The sequence below is a fragment of the Mixophyes fleayi genome, chromosome 7 (assembly GCF_038048845.1).
Source record: "Mixophyes fleayi isolate aMixFle1 chromosome 7, aMixFle1.hap1, whole genome shotgun sequence".
Taxonomy (NCBI): Eukaryota; Metazoa; Chordata; class Amphibia; order Anura; family Limnodynastidae; genus Mixophyes; species Mixophyes fleayi.
The window spans coordinates 141,098,178-141,111,579 of NC_134408.1; the positions used below are offsets into that span (position 1 = coordinate 141,098,178).

The 13,402-nt window shown below is 38.0% G+C and overlaps 1 protein-coding gene across 1 annotated transcript in view; it reads left to right on the top strand.

The window, feature by feature from the left end:
* LRP1B (LDL receptor related protein 1B) overlaps nt 1-13,402 on the top strand; it is a 728,477-nt gene that overhangs the window by 619,332 nt on the left and 95,743 nt on the right. Inside the window, exons 66-68 of the mRNA XM_075181401.1 lie at nt 3,133-3,249; nt 7,177-7,283; nt 13,261-13,390. Of these exons, the coding sequence (XP_075037502.1) occupies nt 3,133-3,249; nt 7,177-7,283; nt 13,261-13,390 (354 nt within the window). The remainder of the gene's footprint in view (nt 1-3,132; nt 3,250-7,176; nt 7,284-13,260; nt 13,391-13,402) is intronic.

Sequence of the window (13,402 nt, forward strand, 5' to 3'; positions counted from 1 at the left end):
GCATCCTGCTACTGTCTTCCCAAAATGACGCAATTTGTCATTTTCGTTGTGGGGGGCGGGGCCAAAATGATGCGCTTGGCCGTGCCCCGCTCCCTCCCACCCGCCAGTCACGCCTATCTCCCAGAAAGAACTTTGCAAAAGTAGGTAAGTATGTATTATTTATTTCAATTCTTAATTAGATTTAGTTATGATTAATTTACAGCTGTAATCATTTTGCCTTTTAGATTATCTTGTTTCACTGCTCTTTTTTATACCTTAATTAAAATAGATTGGGTGTAGGCTCAATGTTTTCTGGAGTCACGTTCCCCTCTCCCTGTGTCTTGCCACAAGCACCAACCCCATCCCCCTCTCCCTTCCCCTCTTTACTTATTTGTCATCCAAGCACAGCATTGTGGGGGGAAATTGGTGGTGATATTTAACCATTTAATAATTAACTTTTTGTAACCATATAGTGATATTGCTGAATCTTTTCTCTGACCCTTTATTATTCTGATGAAAAGTTTCCAGTGATTTGTTCTCTGAGTGTCTGTCTAAAATCAGAAAATCGACTTTTTCTGCTATGTTCGTGTACCTTAACCAATATGCCGTTACTTCGATGGCATATCCTATTTATCATATGTTATATCATATATTTGCAGATTTACTTATAAACAGTAAGGGAGTGGGACGTGCACCAGTTTACTTAGCATATCCCACGTGTAATCACTGTGCGCATGCCCATGTGGGTGAAGGCGTATGCGCTATGCTGACTTGCGCGATTTTGGTACTTACACAAACGACTGTGATTGGAAAAGCTCGATGGGGGGAAAAGGGGCGTTTTAACGTTGACTGAGTACAGAAACACACATATACAACCGCTAGGAGATCATACCTCCTAACATGTCTGCCCCCGGCAGCAGAACAGGGGGCGTGATCATCTCACAAAGAGGCGTGGCCATGTCACAAAGTGGGTGTGGCCATGCCCCCAGAGTGCTGCAGTGCTGGGCTGCCCATTACATACCCCTCCTCCCCCAACATTCCCACCAATGGGACAAAACTGTCCCTGGGCAGGACAGCGGAACAGAGCGCTAAAATGGGGACTGTCTAGCTGAATTCGAGACAGTTTACGCTCATTTTGCAAACAACTCTGCATTAGCCCCTAAGAATATATACACTAGTAATTATCGGTAAAAAGTTTAGAATGTAGTTGAAACACAAAGTCGTATTTCCCAGAAGCCTCCTCATTATAATGCTTACATAATACAGAATTTGCTTTACAGAGTAAAATCTAGTTAAATATCTGGTTTAGGGAGTTTGTAATAATCTGTCACTTTATCCACAGAGTACATTAATATTTCTGTTCATCGTTTTATATTTGCTGGGATTTTTTTTTTTTTTGTGAAAACTTCTTACTAAACAAGAAAAACTCCCTAATAACTGCAATATCTGGCTCATATTTAATGCACACCATAAACAATATCACTGTGTTCAGCCGGAATAGGTTCCAGAAAAATAAACACACATTTGTCCCCGTTGTTCCACCATAAATTCCTGAATATATGTTGTGTACATTTCATTTATATTACTCGGAGTATTCAGCGAATTGCAGTGTTAATTACTTCGATGAATTGCTTTCTACGTTTTTATTGAGACTATGTTCAACTCATTAAACCAATCAAGGGCTAAACCAATAAATTAAAATACTGTGGTAATTAAGTAAAAAAAACCACATTCTTTTCATCACCGTGAAGGTGACTAATTTAATCTGAAACGTATAGTGCCAAATATTTTACTGCCTCACTGCTTTGAAGTATACAGTGGAGGTAGCCATTTTGTGTGCTGAACCAATAATGAGAATGAGGCTAATTCACTCACAAGGAGCTTGTGACATATCTGAGGTAAAAAATACTTCACGCTACAGTGATGTCACCAGTTCCTAGAGAATACATTTTTTTGCATTTGTATGAATACTGATTCAGTATGGATTTTAGTGAATGAATTCTCATATGGGGCATTATGTTCAGTTGGACGTAATTTTGGTCTAAAACGTAGACGTAAATTGTTTCTGAAAAAAAACCTCTCATCCCTACTTGTCTGCCACCATGGTCCTCATGTATACTTGGATGCAAATCCACTTGCGTAGCCTAAAACATGAATTTCACTGTTGTGCATGTACACAAAAAAGACTCATACTACTTGGCTTACACTTGCACGGTCCTTGCCTCCCCCGATACGCCTTTATAAGTGTAAGAAGTTGTATACATAAGATGCGACTGGTTCTGCATACAAACTCAAGCGCAAGTCTTTTTCGTGTGCATGCGCAGTAGTCAAATTCGTATTCACGCTATGCAAATGGGCTTATGTCCAAATCTACATGAGGACATGTAGGGATGAGAGATAATTGCGAGTGTCAAAAAGTTGGAAGGGATAATATTAAAAATCTCATTGTCTTTGCTGTAACCCAAGAGATGTTTTTCAATGGCCAAATCGTTATGACATACAGTTAATAGCTTAGTAACATTACTAACCCTGCAAGGCCCTCCTGAAATTCACCCCTGCCAATGGGGGACATCAACCATCCACTTTTTCCAATCTTGAAAAAAGTGAAAAAAAAAGCAATCACATTTGTTTACATGATCTGCAAGCGTGTAATTAGCATTAATTACTAAGCCACCTTTTTATATAAAGAGTAGTTTTAGAACTTTTTTAAATTTAAAGTCATACTACCATGTTATAGTATTTGCCCTAGTATTTGTTAATTGTGAATATCAAAAGACAAATATTTATTTAGATTTTATTGCCATTTTAGTTATACCGCCTACTGCCTTCATTGTAAAACTATCAAATTCTATTACTTTCATTCGCCACTTCTAAATTTCCACTTCGACCACTTGTGACAATCCTTTCACAATACAACAACTTATGGTCATAGGCTAGTAGCAGAGGGTAAGTCTTTTTTCCTAATAATTTAATCATTTTAGTAACACCTCTTTTTGGACTATTGTTATCATTTGTACGTTGACATACCCATGCAGTATATTGACTATTTAATATATTATCTTTAATTAATTTTAAACTGACCTTTTTTTTTTCTTACAAGTACATTTGATTGAACAATAAAGACACAATGGTTCAGTTATTCTTTCATTACAGACAAAAAGGCATGTGGTCCCCATGAGTATCAATGCAAAAATAAGAACTGTATTCCGGACCACTGGAGGTGTGATGGACAGAATGACTGCGGAGATAATTCAGATGAAGAATCCTGCAGTAAGTGTGCTTCCCTTATTCATAGAGGTCCGTTATATAGCTGTACCAAAGGTACCTTTAAATTATTATTCAAAGTGGATAGTGTTTTTACAGGTTGTGATTGGCTAAACTCAGCATGGTTCGGTAGCGTTTTTTATTTTTACAGGCTGTGATTGGCTAAGCTCAGCATGGTTCGGTACCGATTTTTATTCCGTTACCCGTATAGTTCCAATTTCATCATGTACGTTCATTATGATGAAACATTTATGTCTTAAATTCTATGTCAGGCTGAACCAAACTGAAATTTTAAAAACACTTATATTCAAAGTCTGCTTAGCGGACAACTCTACTGATAATGAAGTTAAACAATAATACTGAATATTATTTACCTCGGTTCCAGTGGATTCCCTGTTGTCTATAGAGATCCAGCATCTCTCCTCGCTGTTCCTGCTGCTCGCCTTTATCAATCATGCAGTGGTGTTGTCAGTGCCCCTCTGCTGTGAATTTCCCATTGAAGTGAATGGGTCATTGACAACATGCTGTCTGATTTAACAAAAGCCCATCTCAGCAGCAGACAGGAGAGCACAGCCAACATCTAACAAACATTGGAAGATTCGCTAGAGCATCAGGTAAGTAATATTCAATCAGTAGTCATTAAGGAAAGTAAGGTAAAAAAAAATTAGTAAGTTTCCTCCTGGACAAAACCATGTTGCAATGCAAGGGGTGCAAATTAGTTTATTATTTTGCACATAAAAGAAATACTGTCTGCTTTTTCATGTAGCACACAAATATGTGATAGCTTTATCTGTACACTGAATTTTAAAGTAGATCTAGAACATGTCCTACCCCAACTATAGATCTGCCATCACATTTTAAATTTGCCTCCCCCTCCAATGCAACATGGTTTTTCCAAAGTGCAAAGTTACTCATTTCTTTGCTTTCCTTTCATTAATGAATCAGGCCCATAGTATATAGTGACTTGCATTAATGGATAAAGTAAGTGTGAGAGATTACATTACCAGCCAAGCTTTGTATGGTAGTAATGTAAAAAAAAATTTTTTATACAGTAATCACATTCTCTGCTACAGTGTGTTAATTGGAGCCTTATCAATGGACAACCTACTCGATAGAAGTATGCAAATAACATGGTATAATGGGGAAGTGAATGAAGAGGCCTTCTCCCTGTTTTGTACTCCACTCTTTAAGCAAAAGGCCAGTTGTTGTCAGCGCTTATCCTTAACTCTGCATATCTGTGTGTATCTAGCAAAATGAAAACATGAAGTATTGGTTCATATTTTGATCGAACCATTTAAGCCTGCATCCAAGCATCAAAACACCTCATTGTATGCAGGAAGAGTGTGAGAACCATGTAAGATCAGGAAGAACGGAGAATTGAGGGTGTGATTTTACCTCCAGGTTAATGTATGACAGATAAGAGCAGACTGGAGAGCCGTGATCATGTGTCCAGTGCTGTCTGACCACAGACGTACAATGTACTTACTGGCAATCTCCTACAATCTTCTTGCTCTATTTGTGACCACGTCTTGCCCACTCTTTCAGCAAAAAATATAATGGACTGGAAACAATAGCATACGTGGCGAAAATATTCCCCCACAGTTCATAAAACTAAAGAACCAGTTTTAAAAAAATAAAAAAAGTTTTAAAATAAATTGGGTCAACTATGGATGGGTAATGCCCAGTCAGTGAACATTAAGATGTGCATTTCGCCTCCGCTCAGTGTGCGCTAAAGCGATATTCAGGAGTCATTCCGTATTTAAACAAACAGAAAACAAGAACATTAGACCAATTTATGGTAATATGGCACCATGGCGCAATTGGCTACATAACTTTGTGGTGTGGCCACGCCCCCTATCCCACTGCTGGGGTCAGACATGTTGGGAGGTATGTTTTCAGTTTCCATGCCCCTCAACTGCATTTTAATTTTAAGTGCAAAAGGGGCGGGCTCCACCTCTTAGTGGGCAGAGCTAAATCCGATTGGGCAGCTCTAATGCCCCCTCTTAAAACTCTATTTAAAGTTTACCTGTTGCTTCATGTAATTGTGGCAGCCATTTTCCGGGCCTAAGCCATATTCCTGAAAATGCGGCCTATCAATTCGACACGGACCAGTGACGCCAATGTGTAAACCCAACATGTCCCTTATCCCCAATCCATACACTGCTCACTCAGCAAGTTTGGATAAAATGAATCAACAAGTGATTGCAATGTGATCAATTATCATTTATGCTTTTCATTGGAATGCAAGTTCCCTTGAGTGAAATATAATTTTCTAATAATCTGAACAGTGTAATTCCATTTCGTTATTATCATCAATATTATTATTATTACAATTATTTAAAATCGCCATGCTAAATTGCATACTAATATTTCTATTATATATATATATATATATATATATATATATATATAAATAAAAATATATATTACTAATTCACTTGTTTGCAGAAAGCAATTTGACAAGTTTTATTACTCAGAGCTGTTATTTAATGGCATTGAAAAGCAATATAGACAACATTATAGTCTTTCTTCTGAGGCTGCTTTTCTCTGTGATTGCTCCGGGTTCCTTTGGTAATTATATGTTGATTCTAAGGAATAAAATTCCAGCATTGAGAGGGGAAAATGTGAGTTTGGGAGAGAATGGCTGTTTGTTAGTTTTGTATGTGACCTTTTTAGAACGTCATGAATAACAGAACATCAAACAATTATAATGATTTCTCTGTCACTGTATATTACAGTACATACTGGGTGAGTAAGTGAAAATATAGACGATTGATCGACTCTTATAAACTCCATACTTCATACAGAAACGGTACAACAAGATGATCTCACTATTAATCAAGAGGAACAACACACGTACACAGTTTTTCTAGAATAAAGTGTTCCAATGAGTATTGGCATTGGTCCGAACACAGTCTTGCTCATTGTTAATGTTGTACATAAGATGAAAATGATCAATTTTAAAAAGCTTGTTGTGCATCCTACAACAACCACAAAATTTTTCAATTTGTTCATGCTCTTTCTCCCTCTGGTGCAATCTTTTACATTTTATCATAGTGGACCCAGCATCACAATCCAGAACCAACATCATCATGATCATCAACATTTATTTATATAGCACCACTAATTCCGCAGCGCTGTACAGAGAACTCGCTCACATCAGTCCCTGCCCCATTGGGGCTTACAGTCTAAATTCCCTAACATACACACACACACACACACACACAGGGACCCTGAACAGTGCAGGTTTTCTGGGTCACAAGTGAGATAATTCTACCACCTGTGGATCTGTTACACTGTGCCAGTCAGTAATGACTACACCTGTGCTCCAGCGAGGAGAGATGGAAAACATGCCCTGATAGGACACCCTGAGGACCAGGTTTGGAATTCAGTTGCCAGCGTTGTGGCACAAGGATATTGCGCCATGCGCATTTTCGGCACTTGCGGTAGAAATAGCTAATTGAATTCCCCCTATTGAGATACTGAAGATAAGAAAACGTTTGCTTAGTTCAGACGGCCAGACTGGTAAAAAAGTGGTTTTCTGTATGTTGGGTAACGTTTTGGGAAGACATCGTTTAATGTGCTTTTTAGCAAAGGGTCGGAAAGTGAGAGATTTGGAGAGCAGGGTACGTTTTAAATGGCTGCTATTGCAAGTTAGGTCGTGAACATGGTGTGGTCATCATATTCACAATGAAGAAACATTAATTATTGGAGCAAGATATGTAGTTATACAGTTACTTAGATAGTAAGACGCTGACCAAGACCAGTTCAACTTTTTATAAATTCTCATTTAGTTTTGTTACAGATTATAGAGACTAGTACCAATTAATTAATTTGAATTAATAAGGGTCAGTGTGGGTATAATAATAATAGTGCCTAATTACCTTAACCCGTGTTTTTTTTATTTTTTATAATGAAACGTGTTTTCTGCAGAACCTCAGACATGTGCCCTGAAAGAGTTCCTGTGCGGTAACGGCGACTGCATCTCCACCAGGTTTTGGTGCGACGGTGAATATGACTGCGTGGATGGCACCGACGAGGTAATGATTTGTATTATACACTTGTTTAACAGATACATTGTTACAAGTAGTTTTTCCGTTGACCATTTTGCCTTTTTCAACAAGGCGTTTGTGTTCCTGACGCCATTCCCTCGCTTGTGTTCGCTGGCTCAAGTTCATATACTAGTTATTGATCTCTATGTCAGCCATGTGTGAAGGGTGACGGCCAGGTGTTGACTTTTGGTGCTTGTTCTGCTCCTCTGTCGGTTGGTTATATGTATATATATATATGTATATAACTTTAGTATAAAATGCATCTAGTTATACCCCAAAACAAGGGGGAATGTGAACACTTCAGTGTATAGATTTACTAAACTTTCTAAAAAGGAAAAGTGGAGCTGTTGCCTATAGCAACCAATCAGATTCCAGCTATCATTATCTAGCACATTCTAGAAAATGATAAGTAGAATCTGGTTGCTATGGGCAACACCTCCACTTTTCCTTTATAGAATGTTAGTACATCTACCCCCAGGTGTTTTACTTGCAGTCATGATACCGATCAATGATCTATTTAGCAGCTTCTATAAGTCTAAATAGCACTCATCTACTTACCCTGCCTCTAGGATAAAAGGTCATTGTTATCCGATTGATCAATTTTAATCTTAATATTAAACTGGATCATTTAAACCAGACCACTATCTGAGGCCAAAGTGATCTTTAAATATGTGTCGTCCGGTCAAAGCTATGTAGAGCATCTATATTCCCTAATGCTTCCGAGACGAGGACAGAACCATTTCCTTCAATTATTGTTCAGGGCTCGGAGGGATGTCGATGTTACACAACAGCTCTCTCTGACCTTCACAAATCATCATTATGAAGACAATGTTTGTGCTGGGGATTGGTGTTTGCTTTGTATTTAGTTCCAGTAATAAAGTAATGAAGACACATGTAAGTGCAGAATGATGTTTGCAGGCATTTCAGACCTATCGTATCAATTCTGTTTTAATGGAAAATACACACATCCTGACATACAGTGAGCATGCACCAAAGCCACAGACAATACAGACGTGAGAAATAATCAAACGGACAACAAACATTCTAATATGTATATTAAATAAGCAGAAGGAATACTGTATACAATCTGTTAACAAAGCAGACTATACACAGCAGGTAGTGGAGAGAATAAGAAAATAATTCAAAGACTCAGACTGCTTAACACAATATAGACTTAACATTCATTTAGAATTCTAGAAAGGCTTTTGTCATAGACCTGTCAGCAGGCTGAAGGTTTGAGTTAAGTTTCTGCATCATTGTTTTATACACATTAGATCCCATAAAGAAATAATCAAATATCCCATGTTACCCCATATGTATATTTAGTGATTCCTCCCCTCCAACTTTCTCACCTTCTCTATCCATTGTAACCAAACTATTAGTGTAGGTGCATCAGGCTTCTAACATTTAAATTGAATCATAGCTATTGCAACATTAATTAAGTGCTTAATTTGCGTGGATTTCTACAGTTATATTGATATAGCCCTGTATCTCAGGAGAGAAGTACAAGGTTTTGTTATTTGGGTTATAATTGGGTGACATGACCTCATTCCAAAAAGGTTTTATAGCTCGGCAGCCCCACCGTGAATAAACACCATCACCTTAAAATAAAACAGGGACAACTGGGCACTTCCAGTGAATAGAGGAGGGTGAGTCGTACCTCCTCATCAGAAGATTGTAGTTTGTTCCTTTGATCTGCACACTTGAAGGACTTATTCAGATAGAGTGGAATATATTATTCCAATAATATTCCTAATTTCTTTTCCCGGTTCAATGTATATGTCTGTATAGATGAGTATATGCAGTACTTTTTTTGTAAGAAAAAAAGGTGCCGGAACTCGCCTCTTTCTGCCCCCCTTGTTTTTCTGTAGCCCTCTCTTTCTACCCCCCTTGTTTTTCTGCAGACTTCTTTCTGCCCCCCTCATTTTTCTATAGTCCTCTTTCTGCCCCCCTCATTTTTCTGTAGCCCTCTCTTTCTGCCCCCTCATTTTTCTGTAGCCCTCTCTTTCTGCCCCCTCATTTTTCTGTAGCCCTCTCTTTCTGCCCCCTCATTTTTCTGTAGCCCTCTCTTTCTGCCCCCTCATTTTTCTGTAGCCCTCTCTTTCTGCCCCCTCATTTTTCTGTAGCCCTCTCTTTCTGCGCCCCTCCCCCACTTTCTGTAGTCTGTACTTACCTTCTATGCTTCTTTTCTCACTTCTCTGCTTGATCGCGGCTCCTCTCACTGGCAGCGTCGTGAAGTCATGACGCTGCCGGAGCCGGAAGCAGGACACACACTAAGATGCGGTGCTGCACTGTAGCAGCACCACAGAGAAAATAAATTAAATGTTAAAAAGTTAATTAAACTTTGAAAACCCATGGAAAAAAGGTGCCGGAACACCGTTCTGAGCGTTCTATGACAAAAAAAACCCTGGGTATATGTCAATTTGTAATAGTTAGCCATGCATGGAAAGGGGTATAATCTGTAATATCAGAGTTCCGAGAAAGTTAATATTTACGTCGCCCTTTGTAACAAAATGATATAACCACGTGTGCTTCCATTCTGCCAGTCTAGTGAGCCCAAGATATTGTCTCAACTGCTGGAACCTGGCAAGAGACGTTTCAATTCTAATGTAAAACCCCCCGTAAATCATTTAGTGTGTTCCAAACTCTAAAGTAACCTCCTTGGAGTCTTGGGGGTAAATTTATCAAGCTGTGGGTTTCAAAAAGTGGAGATGTTGCCTATAGCAACCAATCATTTTGTAGAATGTACTAAATAAATGATAACTAGAATATGATTGGTTGCTATAGGCAACATCTCCACTTTTTCAAACCTGCAGTTTAGTAAATATACCCCTATGAGTTTACTCTCTGAAACAAATAATTATATTAAAGATAAAGGTTTGGTAGTTGTGCAGTTTTGTGTCTTCAGGTGTCACTAATAACCCATCCCGTGAAACAAGAAGGAGTTTTCTATTCTGCTGTCTCCTTATACTTTTCAATCTTATAACCTATATTGGGGCTGTACAACTGGAGGTCCGAGGACCAGATGCGGCTGTACGAGGCATTTTGGTTACCACCTCACTTTCCCTGACAAGCTCAGTAGAATCTATAATATTATATTTTTAACAGAATTTGGAGCTCACATATAATTGCTTTCTTGTTCATTGACCTACTTGGATAAAACTGACCCATGTATTAAATCTAACTTTCTTTCCATTCTCTATCCATCTTTCTAATTTATTCATTACCTTTTACTTACAACTATCATAAAAGTCATTTTTTTAAACGCTGTGTACAATTAAATAAGACTGAACTTTTTAATTTATTTTATTAGAAATATAGAATGTTCTTAGAAAGATTAGATTGTCCTACTAAGCTTATTAAGTCTGTTTCTAGCCTGATTTCTTCTTGTTTTTTTTAATGTTCCTCTATATTGTGAGCTTATAGTCACAGAATAAACCCCAGCAGGGCTTCAGTGAGAAGCCCTGCCGGAGACATCGTTTTTTTCTGACCGAAGCCCTGCTTGAGAAACATTTTTTTCTTCACAACCAAGAGAATAGGGGTTCAGGGTGGACATTTTTTACGAAGTGGAGTTATATAAATAAATGATGATGATGATGAAGTGGAGTTTAAATGAAATAAATAAATAAAATGTGTATTACAGGTCCTAAAGAGTGTTATGTCAGTTTTGCATAGTGCATGTATTTATTTATGGTCACATGTATGCTATTGTATAATATACTGATATTTATAAACATATATATATTGCTGGTGTTGATGGACATCCTGTTCTTGGAAAGTACTTTTCCTTTTTTTTTTTTCTTTCTGAGTAACTTTTATTGCAACTTAGAATATTATTGAAAGTCTCGATCAAATTCAAATATGTTCCTCTAAAAAGGCTCCAGAGAATGGTGAACTAGATTGCAAAAATTGAAATATGGCACTTCAATTCCTTCCTCTCATTTCATTGCAAATACAGCGTGGCCTTGACCTGCGTTTGTATTTTACTCATACCTGGGAGGAAAAAAAGAGAGAAAAATAACTTCTTTTTTGCAAGTAAAGTAGACAAAGGAGCCATTTATTACGGGCGAGCAATGGTAATGTTTATCTGCCTCCTGCTTCAGCATTCATAATCTCTACTGTTTGGTAAATGTAGAACGTTCATTAAACATGGATGCAAGGGAGCATTTTCCTTATGGTCAATGCATTTAAAGGTACACTAACCCTATAGTTTGTAATTAATTAATTATTAATGTAAATATTAACATGAACACTTAAAATAAAAATGTGGAAGGACTTTAGTTTATATAAATGTGTTACAAAGAGCTTGATTCCCATCATCCACTTATCTTACCCCAGAACGCTCCTGTCAATCTTATTTATGTCTGTTGATCATCTCGCAGTACAGTAAGTTGAGTGTGTTATCTAGCTCAAGGAGGAAGACTAATGTCATTGGGGTCATGGTCAAATTAGAGTAATTATATAGCAAAATATATGACAGCCAAATATATGACAGCAGACCAAAAAAACTACATTTCCTGATCATCAACACATAAGTATAACATAACAATACTCTACGGGGTATATTTACTAAACTGCGGGTTTGAAAAAGTGGAGATGTTGCCTATGGCAACCAATCAGATTCTAGTTATCATTTATTTAGTACATTCTACAAAGTGACAGCTAGAATCTGGTTGCTATAGACAACATCTCCACTTTTCAAACTCGCAGTTTAGTAAATATACCTCTATGTCTCTCCTTATTGCAGTCATACCACACCAGTGGAAGTTGTATAGAAATCCCAGTCATCAAAGGCCTAATATTTGGGACTGATAATGCTTCTGCCTTACAGAAGTCACACACTTTCCCCAGCACCAGCTACAATTGTTATTCTACTACTTTATGTATCAAGTGTTCCCCACATCTCTTAGATTGTAAGCTCCTTGGGGCAGTAATAACCTTACCTTCTGTTTCATGTCATTGTATGTAATTTGTTTGTGTCACAATCCCTTGCATAATATGTAATGATAATAATAATAATAATAATTATTATATGCATCCCCATGGACAAGGCACAATTAAATAAAGAACATATTTGAGGGAAATTTATCGGGGTGTGGCTAGAGTGACACCTTGCAAATGCTTCCTCTGTACAAAATGTAATTTTTTTTAGCTAAATATTCTTCCACAGCATTTCATATGGTTCAGCTGCGCCGTAATTGAGCCCCTTGATTAGAATGTTGAAACATAAACCAGAAAAAATGTATATCATACTTGCCTACTTTCAGGCAGTGCCGTCCGGGAGAGGGACGTGACTAGAGGGCGGGAGGGGCACGGTCAATCGCGACATTTTGTCCCCACCCCCCAGCGCCGAAAATGCCGGTTTCATGCGGGGGCAAAATGATTCGCGGTGAAGCGCGTTACTTTGGCCAGAGAATTGCGGGATGCGGGAGGCTTGCATCCTCTCCTGGGTGTTCGGGAGACCGACCCAGATTTCGTGAGTCTCCCGGACATTCCGGGAGAGTTGCAAAGTAGGTTGTAGATACACATATATAATTCTGCATGTAATTAAATTAATGTGCTCTATTTAGAACTGGAACCTGTTGGTAATATTTTCCTCTAATTTGTCTATTTTTTAAAAAAAAAATAATAAAAAAATAATAATAATAACAGCTAAAGGATGTCAATAAAAGTCCAGCTGTAACATACATCACTGCTACAATGGCAATATATGTATCCATGCAAGTAAGTGACTTGCTATGGATTTTCCCAGAGAAATGGCAGTAAGAAGCGAGCAACTAAATCATTTTCTGCTTTTACAGCCAAGGAAATGTTGCAGCACAGTTGACTCGCTGCTGCCACTTCTTGAAAATATTTCTGTAATTCAAGCTCAACTTTAAAGTTCCGTTGTTTGTATTGCGGAGCGATGTTCTTGTTACCGCTGGAGATTAAGGTTATGTATTATTATTTTTGTTTGTTTGGGTAGAGAAACTGTGAGATTGGCTGCTCAAAATCCCAGTTCCAGTGTGCCACGGGTCAGTGCATACCAGTGAAGTGGAAGTGTGATGGGCATGAGGATTGCAAGTCCGGAGACGACGAGAAGAACTGTGAGCCAGGTATTTTAAATC